Source organism: Leucoraja erinacea, chromosome 5, assembly GCF_028641065.1.
Source record: "Leucoraja erinacea ecotype New England chromosome 5, Leri_hhj_1, whole genome shotgun sequence".
Lineage (NCBI taxonomy): Eukaryota > Metazoa > Chordata > Chondrichthyes > Rajiformes > Rajidae > Leucoraja > Leucoraja erinaceus.
The window spans coordinates 45,913,409-45,926,436 of NC_073381.1; the positions used below are offsets into that span (position 1 = coordinate 45,913,409).

The 13,028-nt window shown below is 43.9% G+C and overlaps 1 protein-coding gene across 1 annotated transcript; it reads left to right on the forward strand.

Annotated features, from left to right (window-relative positions):
- Positions 1-9,189: 9,189 nt before the first annotated feature.
- Positions 9,190-11,966, forward strand: uts1 (urotensin 1). Its single transcript, XM_055634921.1, has one exon. The coding sequence runs from the start codon at positions 11,330-11,332 to the stop codon at positions 11,831-11,833; it is 504 nt and encodes a 167-aa protein (XP_055490896.1). The 5' UTR covers positions 9,190-11,329; the 3' UTR covers positions 11,834-11,966.
- The last annotated feature ends 1,062 nt before the right edge of the window (positions 11,967-13,028 follow it).

Consider the following 13,028-nt stretch of genomic DNA (forward strand, 5'->3'; position numbering starts at 1 on the left):
TCCTGACAGGGGACAAACAGTTTGGGGAGATTAGATGAGGCACATGTCATGTAAAATCAGCCAACTGGGAAACAAATGGGCAATTGATGAAAGAATGTGCTCTGCTGACTTGCATGTATTCAAGGGGTATAAATTAGCCTGGGGCACTTTCGGCAGAAGACAGTGGTTGTCAAACTCACTTTAGTGCGCCAAGAAGAGGCTGCGCGAAGAATTGGAAAACGGATACTGTAAAGATCTGGACCATGTTAGCGAAGGGATGGAATCCCAACATTGGTTTGGGAATATCTGGTACGATGATGGTGATGCCTGTCGGAGGTCCTTTGACCAGACCCCAGACTGGTCTCATCTGTCTGGTCAGGACCCACTAAAAGTGTTCTGGGTTAGACGCACAGTTACTAGGAAAATAGCCCATGCCACCGAAGGAGGTAATGGATGGGAAAATAACACGGTGTATGCAGATGAATGTAGAGTATAGTTCAAAAGCATTAATAATTGTGGCCAACAGGTTCTGGCAAAAGCCACTGGAAACATATTGGCCTGACTGTTGCGTTTGTGGGATACAGGTGTGAGGTCTGACTTTCTTTTCAGGAGGCTTGGAGGGTATGTACAATCCATTCAGAAAGTATTCAAACCCCTTCACTTTTTCCACATTTTGTTACGTTCCAGCCTTATTCTAAAATGGATTAAATTCTTTTTTTTATAATCAATCTACACACTATTACCCCATAATAAAAAAGTGAAAACGGGTGTTTAGAAATGTTTGCAAAGTAATTAAAAAGAAATAACTGATATCACATTTACACAAATATTCAGACCCTTTACTCAGTACTTTTGAGGCACCTTTGGCAGCGATTAGAGGCTCAAGTCTTCTTGGGTATGACACTACAAGCTTGGCACACCTGTATTTGGGTAATTTCCCCCATTCGTTTCTGCAGCCTCTCAAGCTCTGTCAGGTTGGATGGGGAGCGTCGATGCACAGCTATTTTCAGGTCCCTTCAGAGATGTTCGATCGGGTTCAAGTCCGGGCTCTGGCTGGGCCACTCAAGGACATTCACAGACTTGTCACAAAGCCACTCCTGCGTTGTCTTGACTGTGTGCTTTGGGTCGATGTCCTGTTAGAAGGTCAACCTCTGCCCCATTCTGAGGTCCTGAATGCTCTGGAGCAGGTTTTCATCAAGGATCTCTCTGTAATTTGCTCCGTTCATCTTTCCCTCGATCCTGACTAGTCTCCCAGTTCCTGCTGCTGAAAAACATCCCCACAGCATGATGCTGCCACCACCATGCTTCACCGTAGGTATTGGCCAGGTGATGAGCGGTGCCTGGTTTCCTCCAGATGTGACGCTTGGCATTCAGGCCAAAGAGTTCAATCTTGGTTTCGTCAGACCAGAGAATCTTGTTTAGGTGCCTTCTGGCAAACACGTGTCATGTGCCTTTTACTGAGGAGTGGCTTCTGTCTGGCAACTAGTCAAGTCAAGTCAAGTCAAGTCAAGTTTATTTGTCACATACACATACGAGATGTGCAGTGAAATGAAAGTGGCAATGCTCGCGGAACTTTTGTGCAAAACAACCAAACAACAAAACAATCATAACACACATATTATTTTAAATAATAAATAATAGAAGGAAAAACGTTCTGTACAGTTAGTCCCTGGTGAGATAGGCGTTTACAGTCCGAATTGCCTCTGGGAAGAAACTCCTTCTGAACCTCTCCGTTCTCACTGCATGGCAACGGAGGCGTTTGCCTGACCGTAGCGGCTGGAACAGTCTGTTGCAGGGGTGGAAGAGGTCTCTCATGATTTTGTTTGCTCTGGAGTTGCACCTCCTGTTGTATAGTTCCTGCAGGGGGGTGAGTGAAGTTCCCATAGTGCGTTCGGCCGAACGCACTACTCTCTGCAGAGCCTTCTTGTCCTTGGCAGAGCAATTCCCGAACCAGATGGGTTCCCGGACAAGATGCTTTCCACCGCCGCTGCGTAGAAGCACTGGAGGATCCTCGGAGACACTCTGAATTTCCTCAATTGCCTGAGGTGGTAAAGGCGCTGCCTTGCCTTACTCACCAGTGCTGAGGCGTGTGATGACCATGTCATATCCTCAGAGATGTGGACTCCCAGATATTTAAAACAGTTCACCCTATCCACAGGATCCCCATTTATACTCAATGGAGTGTACGTCCTCGGATGATGTGCTACCATGAACGCCTGATTGGTGGAGTGCTGCAGATATAGTTTTCCTTCTGGAAGGTTCTCCCATCTCCACAGAGGAACGCTGGAGCTCTGTCAGGGTGACCATGGGGTTCTTGGTCACCTCCATGACCAAGGCCCTTCTCCCCCGATTGCTCATCTTGGCCATGTTTTTCCATTTAAGAATGACAGAGGCCACTGTGCTCTTTGGGACTGGCAAAGCTGCAGAAATTGTTTTATACCCTACCCCAGATCTGTGTCTCGACACAATCCTATCTTGGAGGTCTACGGACAATTCCTTTGCCTTTATGGCTTGGTTTTTGCTCTGACATGCACTGTCAACTGTGGGACCTTATATAGACAGGTGTGTGCTTTCTTCATGCCTAATTTAATTTACCACTGGTGGACTCCAAGTTGTAGAAACATCTCAAGGATAATCAATGGAAACAGGATGAACCTAAGCTCAATTTTGAGTGTCATAGCAAAGGATCTGAATATTTATGTGATATTTCAGTTATTTTTAATTACTTTGCAAACATTTCTGAACACATGTTTTCGTTGTTTTATTATGTGGTATTGTGTGTAGATTGATGATTAAAAAAAAAATAATTTAATCCATTTTAGATTAAGGATCACTGATGTCACCAATATGGTTGAGCAACTAACAAGCACATTGAAGAATTATCACAGTGAGCAAACCAGCGAAAGAAAACTCTTTTTGTAACTAACATTTGAAATATTTAATAGTGTGTGAAATTAACATTGCAAAAATAATAAGCATAAGCAAAAATAATGTAAATTCCTTTTTAATGGTTATTATGAAATATGAAGAAACACAATTCACATGCAGAAAATTAATTTCTTGGCCCAGAGAAAATGCCAATATTAATGCATAGCCTAAATGCTACTAGCTGCCTATGTACCAACATGTAAATATTTCTGCTAATTTTGTGGTCAGAATAGCCTAACTGATTGACTGATTGATGAGAAGGCTCTACAGATGGTTTGTGGATATGCCTTTGGAGGATCCAGGTATCACCAACAGTAGTTTATTGGATTTCCATATTTAACTGGGTATATTTACTCCAAAAAATTGCTGTCACTTTCACAGAATCTATACATAACTAAAACTCTGATCTTGCTATCTACTGGTTTGCTCGGTTTTTCTATTTGTACAAAAACGGTACGCGATAGCGCTACGATTTTTCACCAGCTCACTCACCATTCTTATGTGCTGCGAGTGTACCAAGTTTTTGTTCTGATCGGTGGCTTATTGTAAAAGTTAGTAAAAATATTAAAAACCGATCTCTCCTGCCAGTCAGCTGATTAGTCTCTTCTCCTGTCACTTCCCAGGGCATCTGCCGCTTCCTGCGCCATCTTGTCTTTACTGGAGCTGAGGGTGACCGGCGGAGGTCTCCAAACCAACACAGTTTTCGGAGGGACCGGAAGCGGCCCAGCCCGGCGCGTAGTCGGAGATGTCGCTAAACAGGGTTGTGTCCCCACAATCCCTACCCCTGCTCACACATATTTTTTCCATTTGTCGTGCCAGTCAGGTGGTAAGGGGAGAGGTTTAATTTAGAATTTTCCTTGTGGGGGATGTGATGGAGGGGAGGTGATCACCCCCCCTCCCCGCCTCCACAACACGTGGGATGATTGATTTCCTCTGAAAATTCCAGAATTTTCCTTGTGGCGGATGATGGGTGTGGTTGCCTCCGCGGGGGGTGGGGGGGCGCCTGTCTCCAGGGTGAGCAGCGATGCCGTGCTCGGGGACCAGCCCACCCATGTGACACCGTGCCCTCCACCCCCCACCCCCTCGTGTTGGGGGATGGGGCCCAACGGGTTCCACTTGGTCTAGTATATATTACTAAAACTCTCACCATGTGCGTTTCTATGCGTGTGTGGATGTCTGTGTGTGATTCTGAAATTACGCCAAAACGGTACACGATAGCGCTACAATTTTTTGGACCACCTTACTCACAATTGTTTTTACGTTTCCTTTGGATTCATGTTATGTTTTACAAGTTATTCACATTTTTAACTTTACAAAAACCCACTTTTTGATAAACAATGTCTTGAAGTTGCAGTGGCAGTTACAGCTATGATGTCACAATGAGATTGTAGCCCTGCCCGCTACGATGTCGCAAATCCCAGAACACTGAGTCCTGGCAGCAAGTGCAAGAGGGAGGGTGAATAAGAGGAAATGAGCCGCTCCTGCGCAATTGGGGGCTATGGGTGAGTGGTGGAATATTGTTGCGTTGGGGGACTGGTGAGTGGTGGAATTTTGCGTTGGGGGACCAGGTCTCCCGTGGGGGTTATGGGCGAGTACTCAAATATTGCCTTGGGGCCTCCCATGTCCCACTTGGTCTAGTTATCAACTGAAACAAAAGATGTTGGCATTTTGTAAAAAACATTTATAATTTAATTCTTGATACCATGGAACCTAAGCACATTCTAGGAGCATTAGAAACAAAGACAGGTTGCTGGAAACAGTATTTGTCAGAAATGGGAAATAAACTGATTATTTAAAAAAACAAATCCCATTTCCCCTAAACCAGTGGTTCTGAACCTGGGGGTCGTTTGGGGTTTTACCGGGGGACATGAAGGGGTCATAAATATCATGCCCATTTTGTAGATTGGTTTATGCATGAAAGCCAATCATAGTAGAATAGCATCACTAACTACTGTATGATTCATACTAACACCCATTTCCTACACTAGTCAGTCTTGGAAGCGGTCACGATGCACTAACAACCAATGACCTGCTGTGCCGTTATAATATGGGTACTGATTAAAGATGATCTTGAACTTCAGACTGTGGACTTTGACTATTTACACATTCGTTGAGCCCATTTTGCCTAAACCTATACAGGTACTGCAGTACAAAACCTGACCAAAATGGATTTTAATTGAACACAATCATTTTGCGAGAACTGCTTCATGAGCTTTTTTGTAACTGGAAACAGTTTCCACCTGCTCTGTCTTGTGAATAGAAATGAACGTTGTACAATAAGCGAGTTTGGTATTCCGACTGAGCATGCCCAGGTCATAGGTCACTTGCTATAGGCATTCTCGGCAACTGTGGTGCTGCATTGTGTGCAGGTTTGCATTTTGTCTGGGGTCGGGTCGGGTCTCTGTCGCTGGACTGGACTGAACTGGCAGGGTTGGGCCCGGCTCTCCATCACTGCGGGTGCTGTTGAGTTGCTGCTGGGCCGTCCCCGTGCCCTCCCGGATGTCCCGTTCCTGTCCGGAGGTGTCCAGGTTGGGCTTGGGTTGGCGAGGCGGCCCCGGACCTGCAGCTGCTGGCTTCAGCTCGGCTCTGCCTGTCCTGCCGGGTTGGCTGGCAGCCCCGGACTGGCAGGATTGGGCCCAGCTCTCCGTTGCTGCGGGCTGTCCCCGTCCCCTCCCGGGTGTCCGTCCCTGTCCGGAGGTGTCCGGCGGCGCTGGGGACCCGGGTTCAATCCTGGCTGCGGATGAGGCGCAGGTCTATGTGTGCGCTGAGAATATCCGCCGGTCCAGTCTCACCCCGTCTCCCATTCGCATCTGCCCCCTCTCTCCCGCTACCTGGCACCCCCGTTCCTCAGATTAAATATATTTTTACACATAAATCATGAATAAAGATAAGAATTTATACACAGTTTACGCAGCCAGACCTTCGACAAATCCCATGGTTCTTTGCGTTTTTCACAATACCTAACGCTTATTATCAGGGAATATTCTATTCTGACTTTTTGATGGAAGCAAAGTTATTGAAGAAACAGCTGAACACGATGAAGTATCTGCCTTCAGGCAAGGTACATCTCCAGCCAATTAAGTATTTACCTTGTACAATTAATCCAAAAGCAAATTAGTAATGCTGTTTATTTGTTGTCACTTGTGTTCAGACTGAAAGAACCATAAAGACAATTTTTATGTATGCAATGCCAATTTTACAAGTTTAGATATTCGGATAATAAAAATGGCTATAAACTATGTTGCAGCAAATAGATCTGTCAGGAATTGTGTTGATAAGAGATGACCTATTCACAACGAGTGGTTCAGATTAACCTCACATACAAAATTGTAATCTGTTGGTTATTGCTTCCAATAATATTATTGCAAAGGATAACAAACCAGCTACTGTTGTCTGCAGGATTGGGAAGTTTCAAAGAGAGCAATATTTAAGTATGGATAATTTTCGAAAATAATAAATGAATGATACTAAAGGACTATGAAGTTATAAGAGAGAGAATTATGTTGAAGTTAGATTCTTCCATTTGTGCTGATACACATACTTAATTACCAAATAAGTGAGGTGACATGCATAAATTGACATCTTAATCTGATGGGGGATTAAGTAATTTGAACATTTGTTATTCTTTGTTTTACTCTGAAAATATAGAAAAATCAAACAAAAAGGAGATGACTTAAAACTATTGGTTCATTTCTCTTTCTGGATTTCACTCGCAGTTCTCAATGAAGTTTACCGTAACTTGCTGATTAGTCTTTCGTGATGCTTTCAGCACCAGAATTATATATTCAAACCAATGTTTTAAACACAACAGTGAACTTTGGGTATTTGTAGAACTTGTAGCAACTCAAAGAAACGCAGTAGAATGTTGCAATTTAGTTCAAGTTACTGCAAAGTGAGACTACTATATATACCTTCGATTTTCCAGCATCTGCACCCCCTCTGTCTTCTCCAGTCTCCAATGGCCTCCTATTGGACTCCCCCTAATGGCCATTACCTTCTGTAGACTTTTTCATTTTAAACTGCCGACGGGATATCAACCGCTTCAACTTTTCCACTCCCTTTACTCACTCTAACCTCTCCCCCCCGAACGTACAGCCCTCTGCTCACTCTGCAACAACCCCGACTGGGTGATCAAACCTGCCGACAAGGGAGGTGCCGTGGTAGTCTGGCGCGCTGACCTCTACCACCAGTCTGAGGCCAGGCGCCAAGTCTGAGACACCTCCTCCTACTTATCCCTGGACCATGACCCACAGATGTGCACCAGGCCACTATCTCTAGCACCATCACTGGCTTCATCACTTCCGGCCTCCTGCCCTCCCAAACCTCCAACTTCATCGTCCCCCAGCCCCGCACAGCCCGATTTTACCATCTCCCCAAAATCCACAAACCTGACTGTCCTGGCAGGTCCATTGTTTCTGCTTGTTCATGTCCCACCGAACTTATTTCCACAAACCTCGACTCCACCCTATCCCCCTGGTCCCTCCCCACCTATGTCCAAGACACCTCACAAGCACTTCGTCTCCTCCATGACTTCCGTTTTCCAGGCCCCCACTCCCTCATCTTCACCATGGATGTCCAGTCACTCTACACCTCCATCCCCCACCAGGAGGGTCTTAAAGCCCCCCCCGTTTCTTCCTCGACCACAGAACCAACCAATCCCCGTCTACTAAAGCTTTCCTCCACCTAGCGGAGCTGGTCCTTGCCCTCAACAACTTGTCCTTTGACTCCTTCCATTTCCTCCAAATCCAAGGTGCAGCTATGGGCACGCGCATAGGCCCCAGCTATGCCTGCCTCTTTGTAGGGTACGTAGAACAATCCTTGTTCGAGGCGTACTGTGGCCCCATCCCCGAACTCTACCTCCGCTACATTGACGACTGGATTGGTGCCACCTCCTGCATCCATGCAGAACTCACTCACTTCATCCATTTCACCACTAACATCCATCCGGCACTCAAATTCACCTGGACCATTTCCGACATCTCCCTACAGTTTCTAGACCTCACCATCTCCATCGCAGGTAACAGACCACTGACCGGCTATCTGGACTACACTTCTCCCCACCCTGCTTCCTGTGTGGACTCTATCTCCTACTCCCAATTCTTCCGTCTACGCCACATCTGCACCCAGGATGAGGTGTTCCAGACCAGGGCATCTGAAATGTTCTCATTCTTTCCCCTCTTATTATAGGTGAGGCTCTCACCAGGGTCTCCTCTATATCCCACAGCTTCGCTCTAACTCGCCATCCCCCTCCTCGTAACAAAGGCAGAGTCCCCCTTGTCCTCACCTTCCACCCTATCAACCGTCACATACAACATATAATCCTCCGACATTTTCGCCACCTCCAACGGGATCCCACCACTGGCCACATCTTCCCATCTCCTCCCCTTTCTGCTTTCCGCAGAGACCGTTCCCTCTTTAACTCCCTGGTCAATTTGTCCCTTCCCTAACCACCCCTCGCCGGGTACTTTCCCTTGCAACCATCTGTCGAGCACCTACCTGACTATTCTAGCCCCAGCTCTCAAAGATGAATTAACTGGGCACACGGATCATCAGTTTTACCCCCTGAGCCAGCTGGATCTCGGTCTTGTTCTCTCAACGAACACATAAAATACAGCTTTAAAAAAAAAATTGCAATGCGAGTTGAAGATCTCATTTGCTCATTAGTTGTAAATGCTAAAAAATAACGTATCACGTAAAACAGGTGGATTACTGTTGTGCCAGCTGCGCGCCAGTATTTGTCCAGTTAAATGTTATTAGATGCGCCTTGGAGAGTGATGACTTTTACCGTGTTTTGTGGCACATCTTCCATGCATTTACAAGCTATGTCCGCTGTTACACTGACGTCAACTCGACTCCTTGGATCATGTATAAAGCTGGGGGTGATCCTGTGGACATTGGTAGTCAATGATCCAGAACCTCCAACTCTAGAGCACTGACTAGCACCAGGACAGGCAGGTGAGTGGACAAACATTTTGCTCGCCTAACAGGAGCTGCTTCAATTCTGATCCGACTGAATCGCCACAATATTCTAAAGGCAGGGGGTTGTTCAGTGTTTGGGCAGATTCTCATTTACCCCGTGACTTCCAGTAAAGTGCAGGTAAGTGGGCAAACATCGATAACGCTCTTGTAATCTCTTGACAGTTACTGCAACGAGACAGATCTGCCTGAATTGCTGGCGCCTAGCATCATTCATTCATCTAAATGAGTGATTGATTTTTTTTTAAAAAGCCTTTTCATACAACATACAACGATATCATACAACATTTAGCTATGTTGTATGATATCGCTTATGTACTCGATATTCTCTACAGAAGTTGTGAGTATAACTTGGACTGAGCACATTGCTCATATTTATATTGACATTTAAGTAAAAATAAAGTAGGGAAGAAAATTGGGTAATAGAATCATTATAAAGTGGCTGGCTCAGAATCAATTTCTAAAGATTATAGCTGTTTTAGTAATTGTACCAGCAGTACATTTGAATTACAAAAGCTCGATTGATATTTGACTTCTCTCAAATGTCTTTAGCATCAATATGCAGGGCTTGGATGATGAGTGAAATTGATGCTCTGGTCAAGAGTAAGGAGGCTGCCTGGGACAGGTATAGATTAAGTGTATCTCTGGAACAGTTTGGGGAACTACAAAGCAAACTAAAAATGGAAATCAAAGGGTAAAAAGGGAACAGGACATATGTAGCTCTGGCAGATAGTATTAAGGACAATCCCAAGAGGCAAGACATAAAGGGAAAACGGGTAATTAGAGAGAGTGGGGCCTTTCAGGAATCAAAGCCATCAACTCTGACACACGAGATTGGCAAGGACCTCTGAGTATTTCTCCTCTGATTTTACCATGGAGGACTGTGGAACATGGGGCAGTCAATGGATGTTATTTGAGAGGAGTCAGTATTACGTTCGAAGAGGTGCTGAAGGTCCTGACATGTACGAAGGTAGATAGATCTCCTGGGCCGGATCAGATATATCTGCTAACACTGGGAACCTGGAGATGAAATTGCAGAAACCCTGGCTAACATTTGCGTTAATACATGCAGGAGAGGTACCGGAAGACTCGAGGTTGGCAAATGTTGTGCCTTTATTCAAGAAGGGCTGCAGGGAAAATGCTGGAACTATAGGCCAGTGAGCTTAACATCTGTAGTTGGAAAGTTAGTAGAGAGTATTCCAAAGGATAGGATATACAAACATATAAATGCACAAGGGCTGATTAGGGAAAGTCAGCATGGTTTTCTACATGGGAGGTCTCACAAATCTGATTGAGTTTTGTTGAAGATGTGACCAAACAGGGCAGAGTTGTAGATGTATATTTTTGGCTTCAGCAAAGCATTCGACAAGGTTCCACATGGTAGGCTGCTCTGGAAGGTTCGTGTAGGATCAAAGGAGAGATAGCTGAATGGGTAGAAATTTGGCTTAATGGAAGGAAGCAGAGGGTAATGGGTGAAGATAGCTTCTCGGACTGGAGGTCTATGCCTAGTGGTGTATCTCAGGGTTTGGCGCAGGGCCCATTACTGTTTGTTATCTATATCAATGAATTGGATGAGAATGTACGTGGCAAGATTAGCAAGTTTGCAAATTGTACAAAAATAGTGAAGATGGATGTCAAAAATTGCAGCATGATCTTGATTGGTTGGTCAGGTGATGTAATTTAACAAGTGTTACATTTTGGAACGTCTAACATGGGCAGGTTCTACTCTGTGACTGGTAGAGCTCTGGGGGAGTGTTTCTAGAGCAGAGGAATCTAGGAGTACAGGTACATTGTTCCTTGAAGGTGATGGCACAGGTCAAAAAGACTTTTAGCACATTGGCCTTCATCAGATTGAGTATACAAGTTGGGAGATCAGCAGGAAGCTGCCCTCTGCATCTGAGTGTCCATCGTCAAGGAATGTACAGGGAGGTGGCCATCACCACTGTAATTCTGTGAGCTGAGAGCCCACTCCCATCACTGCCAGCTGTGAAAAGCTATGAGTGATTTTAAGTTTTAATTAAATGTATCTGGCATTCAGTGACAGTTCAAAGCTTGAATTATACAGTTAAATTAATATTTTTTTCAAATTAACGAAGAGCACAGTTAAAACAAAATGTTTAAAGGATCGTGCCCACAACTTTGATCCCTAAGTTTTGTATTTGTGCACTGTGTCTCTGTTATGATGTAAATTCCCCTATTTACAGTGAATGCTGCATAAAGGAAGAGGTGAAACTTTGGGTTTTTGAAATTACACTTAAATTTATCATGTGTCAGCTGGACTGATGTATATTTCATTAAAAGATAGCACATTTCTGTGATTAGAGGTAAAACCAAAGTGTTTGCAAGGGGAATAACTCAATATAAATCATTTATCAAGTGCTCCCATATATTGGGAAGTCAGATTTTACTGTAACTCTTGGTGTTTGTTTTCAGATTTCCAGCCAACATGACATCAACACCTTTGGTTTTCATTGCAACCTGTTGTCTTCTGGTCACCCACATCTCTCTTGCTACGTGTCGTGCTGCAGACCTGAGTATTGTTCACAGATTGGGTTCCAATGCCAGCACAGATACTGACGAAGAAAATGATCAATTTCTTTCCTACATCCTGAGGGAGAAGTTACTCCAGCTTTTGGAACAGAATCCAAACAACATGCAGATTCAATCTCCAGTATCCTTGGATCAGATTCTGAATGAAATCCTTGATAAAGATGCCAATCGCCTCCTGCAGCAACTTATCACAAGCACAGAAACACTTGCGTCTACTCAAGAAGCAGGTCATGACATGGTGCCAGCTTTTGCTGAACGCTCAAAGAGATCTGCTGAACCGGTCAATTCCTTGGATCTCACGTTTCACCTCTTGAGGGAAATGATTAAGATGGCTAATAATGACAAGCAACGGATGCAAGCAGAGAAAAATCGCAAAATTATGGACACTATTGGCAAATGATGTATATGTAGAATCTAGCAGTATATCTTGTCAAATTGTTTCCCCAAAGATTCATTCAAATTCACAATCCGCTAACCAAATCTGTCTTTTGTGTAAATTCAAAATATGTTCTTTACAAAATTTATCAAATAAATAGAATATTCATGAAAATATGCAGCATCAAATCATTGTCATTTTCTAAAAACATTATTTTGACAACATATTTTCAAAGGCAAATGGCTATATACTGAGCAGATTACAAATGAAGAATTAGAGGGCATCGGTTGAAGGTAAGTGGAGGAAGATTTAAAAATAATCCGTGTGTAATATTATTGCACAGGTGGTGGTATATATATGGAACAAGCTGTCAGAGGAAGTAGTTGAGGCACATAAATAACAATATTTACAAGACATTTGGACAGGTACATGGATAGGAAAGGTTGAGAGAGATTGGAAAAGATGGTCTTCATCAACTAATGATGACTACTTAAAGCTATCTTTGAAATAAATATTTGAATAACATTCTTGAAATAAACTATTGATTATCTTGATCCAACATACTAAGCATGTTGTTACAGTGGCAGGAATGAGGGGCTTTTTCTCCAGATCTTAACATGACATTCCAAAATTTGTTTTAAAAGGAATCTGACAGCACTTCTGAAAGACAAATAGAGTTGCAAAATAATGTAAAGAAGCATGGTTGACCCAAGCAAGCTTACGGAGCAATTTGTACTAATGTTATCCAATATTACCTAATCCAATTTCACTGTGGACACAGAAGTAACTGCAGGTGGTGGCTTACAAAAATCCCCACAAAGTGCTGGGTAACTGGAAAACATGGATAGATGATGTTTTGGGTCGAGACCCTCCTTCAGTTTGTGTTGGCGGTTGGCGGAAGCTGGACAAGTGGAGGGGGCTTGACAAGAGCTAGGTGGCAAGTTATTAGGGGGATGTGGGGGAGTGTTGATTGGCAGATGGTTAGACAAAAGGCCAGAGATGAAAAGACAAAAGTGTGAGATAAGGAGCTAACAATATAAAGGTGTGAATTGTGAAGCTAGAGGAAAAAATATAGGTGGAAGGGGACATATAGGCACAACTCCAGGCAGGGCACGAGGAGGAGAGGGGAAAACAGAGATGGTGGAGATTTGTTTGTAAGTTATTAATTAGTTACCTAAAATTGGAGGTCAATGTTCATTCCCATTATGTTATAAGCTAC

Coding starts and splice junctions, on each gene's coding strand:
- uts1 (XM_055634921.1), top strand. CDS start 11,330: ATGACATCAACACCTTTGGTTTTCATTGCAACCTGTTGTCTTCTGGTC.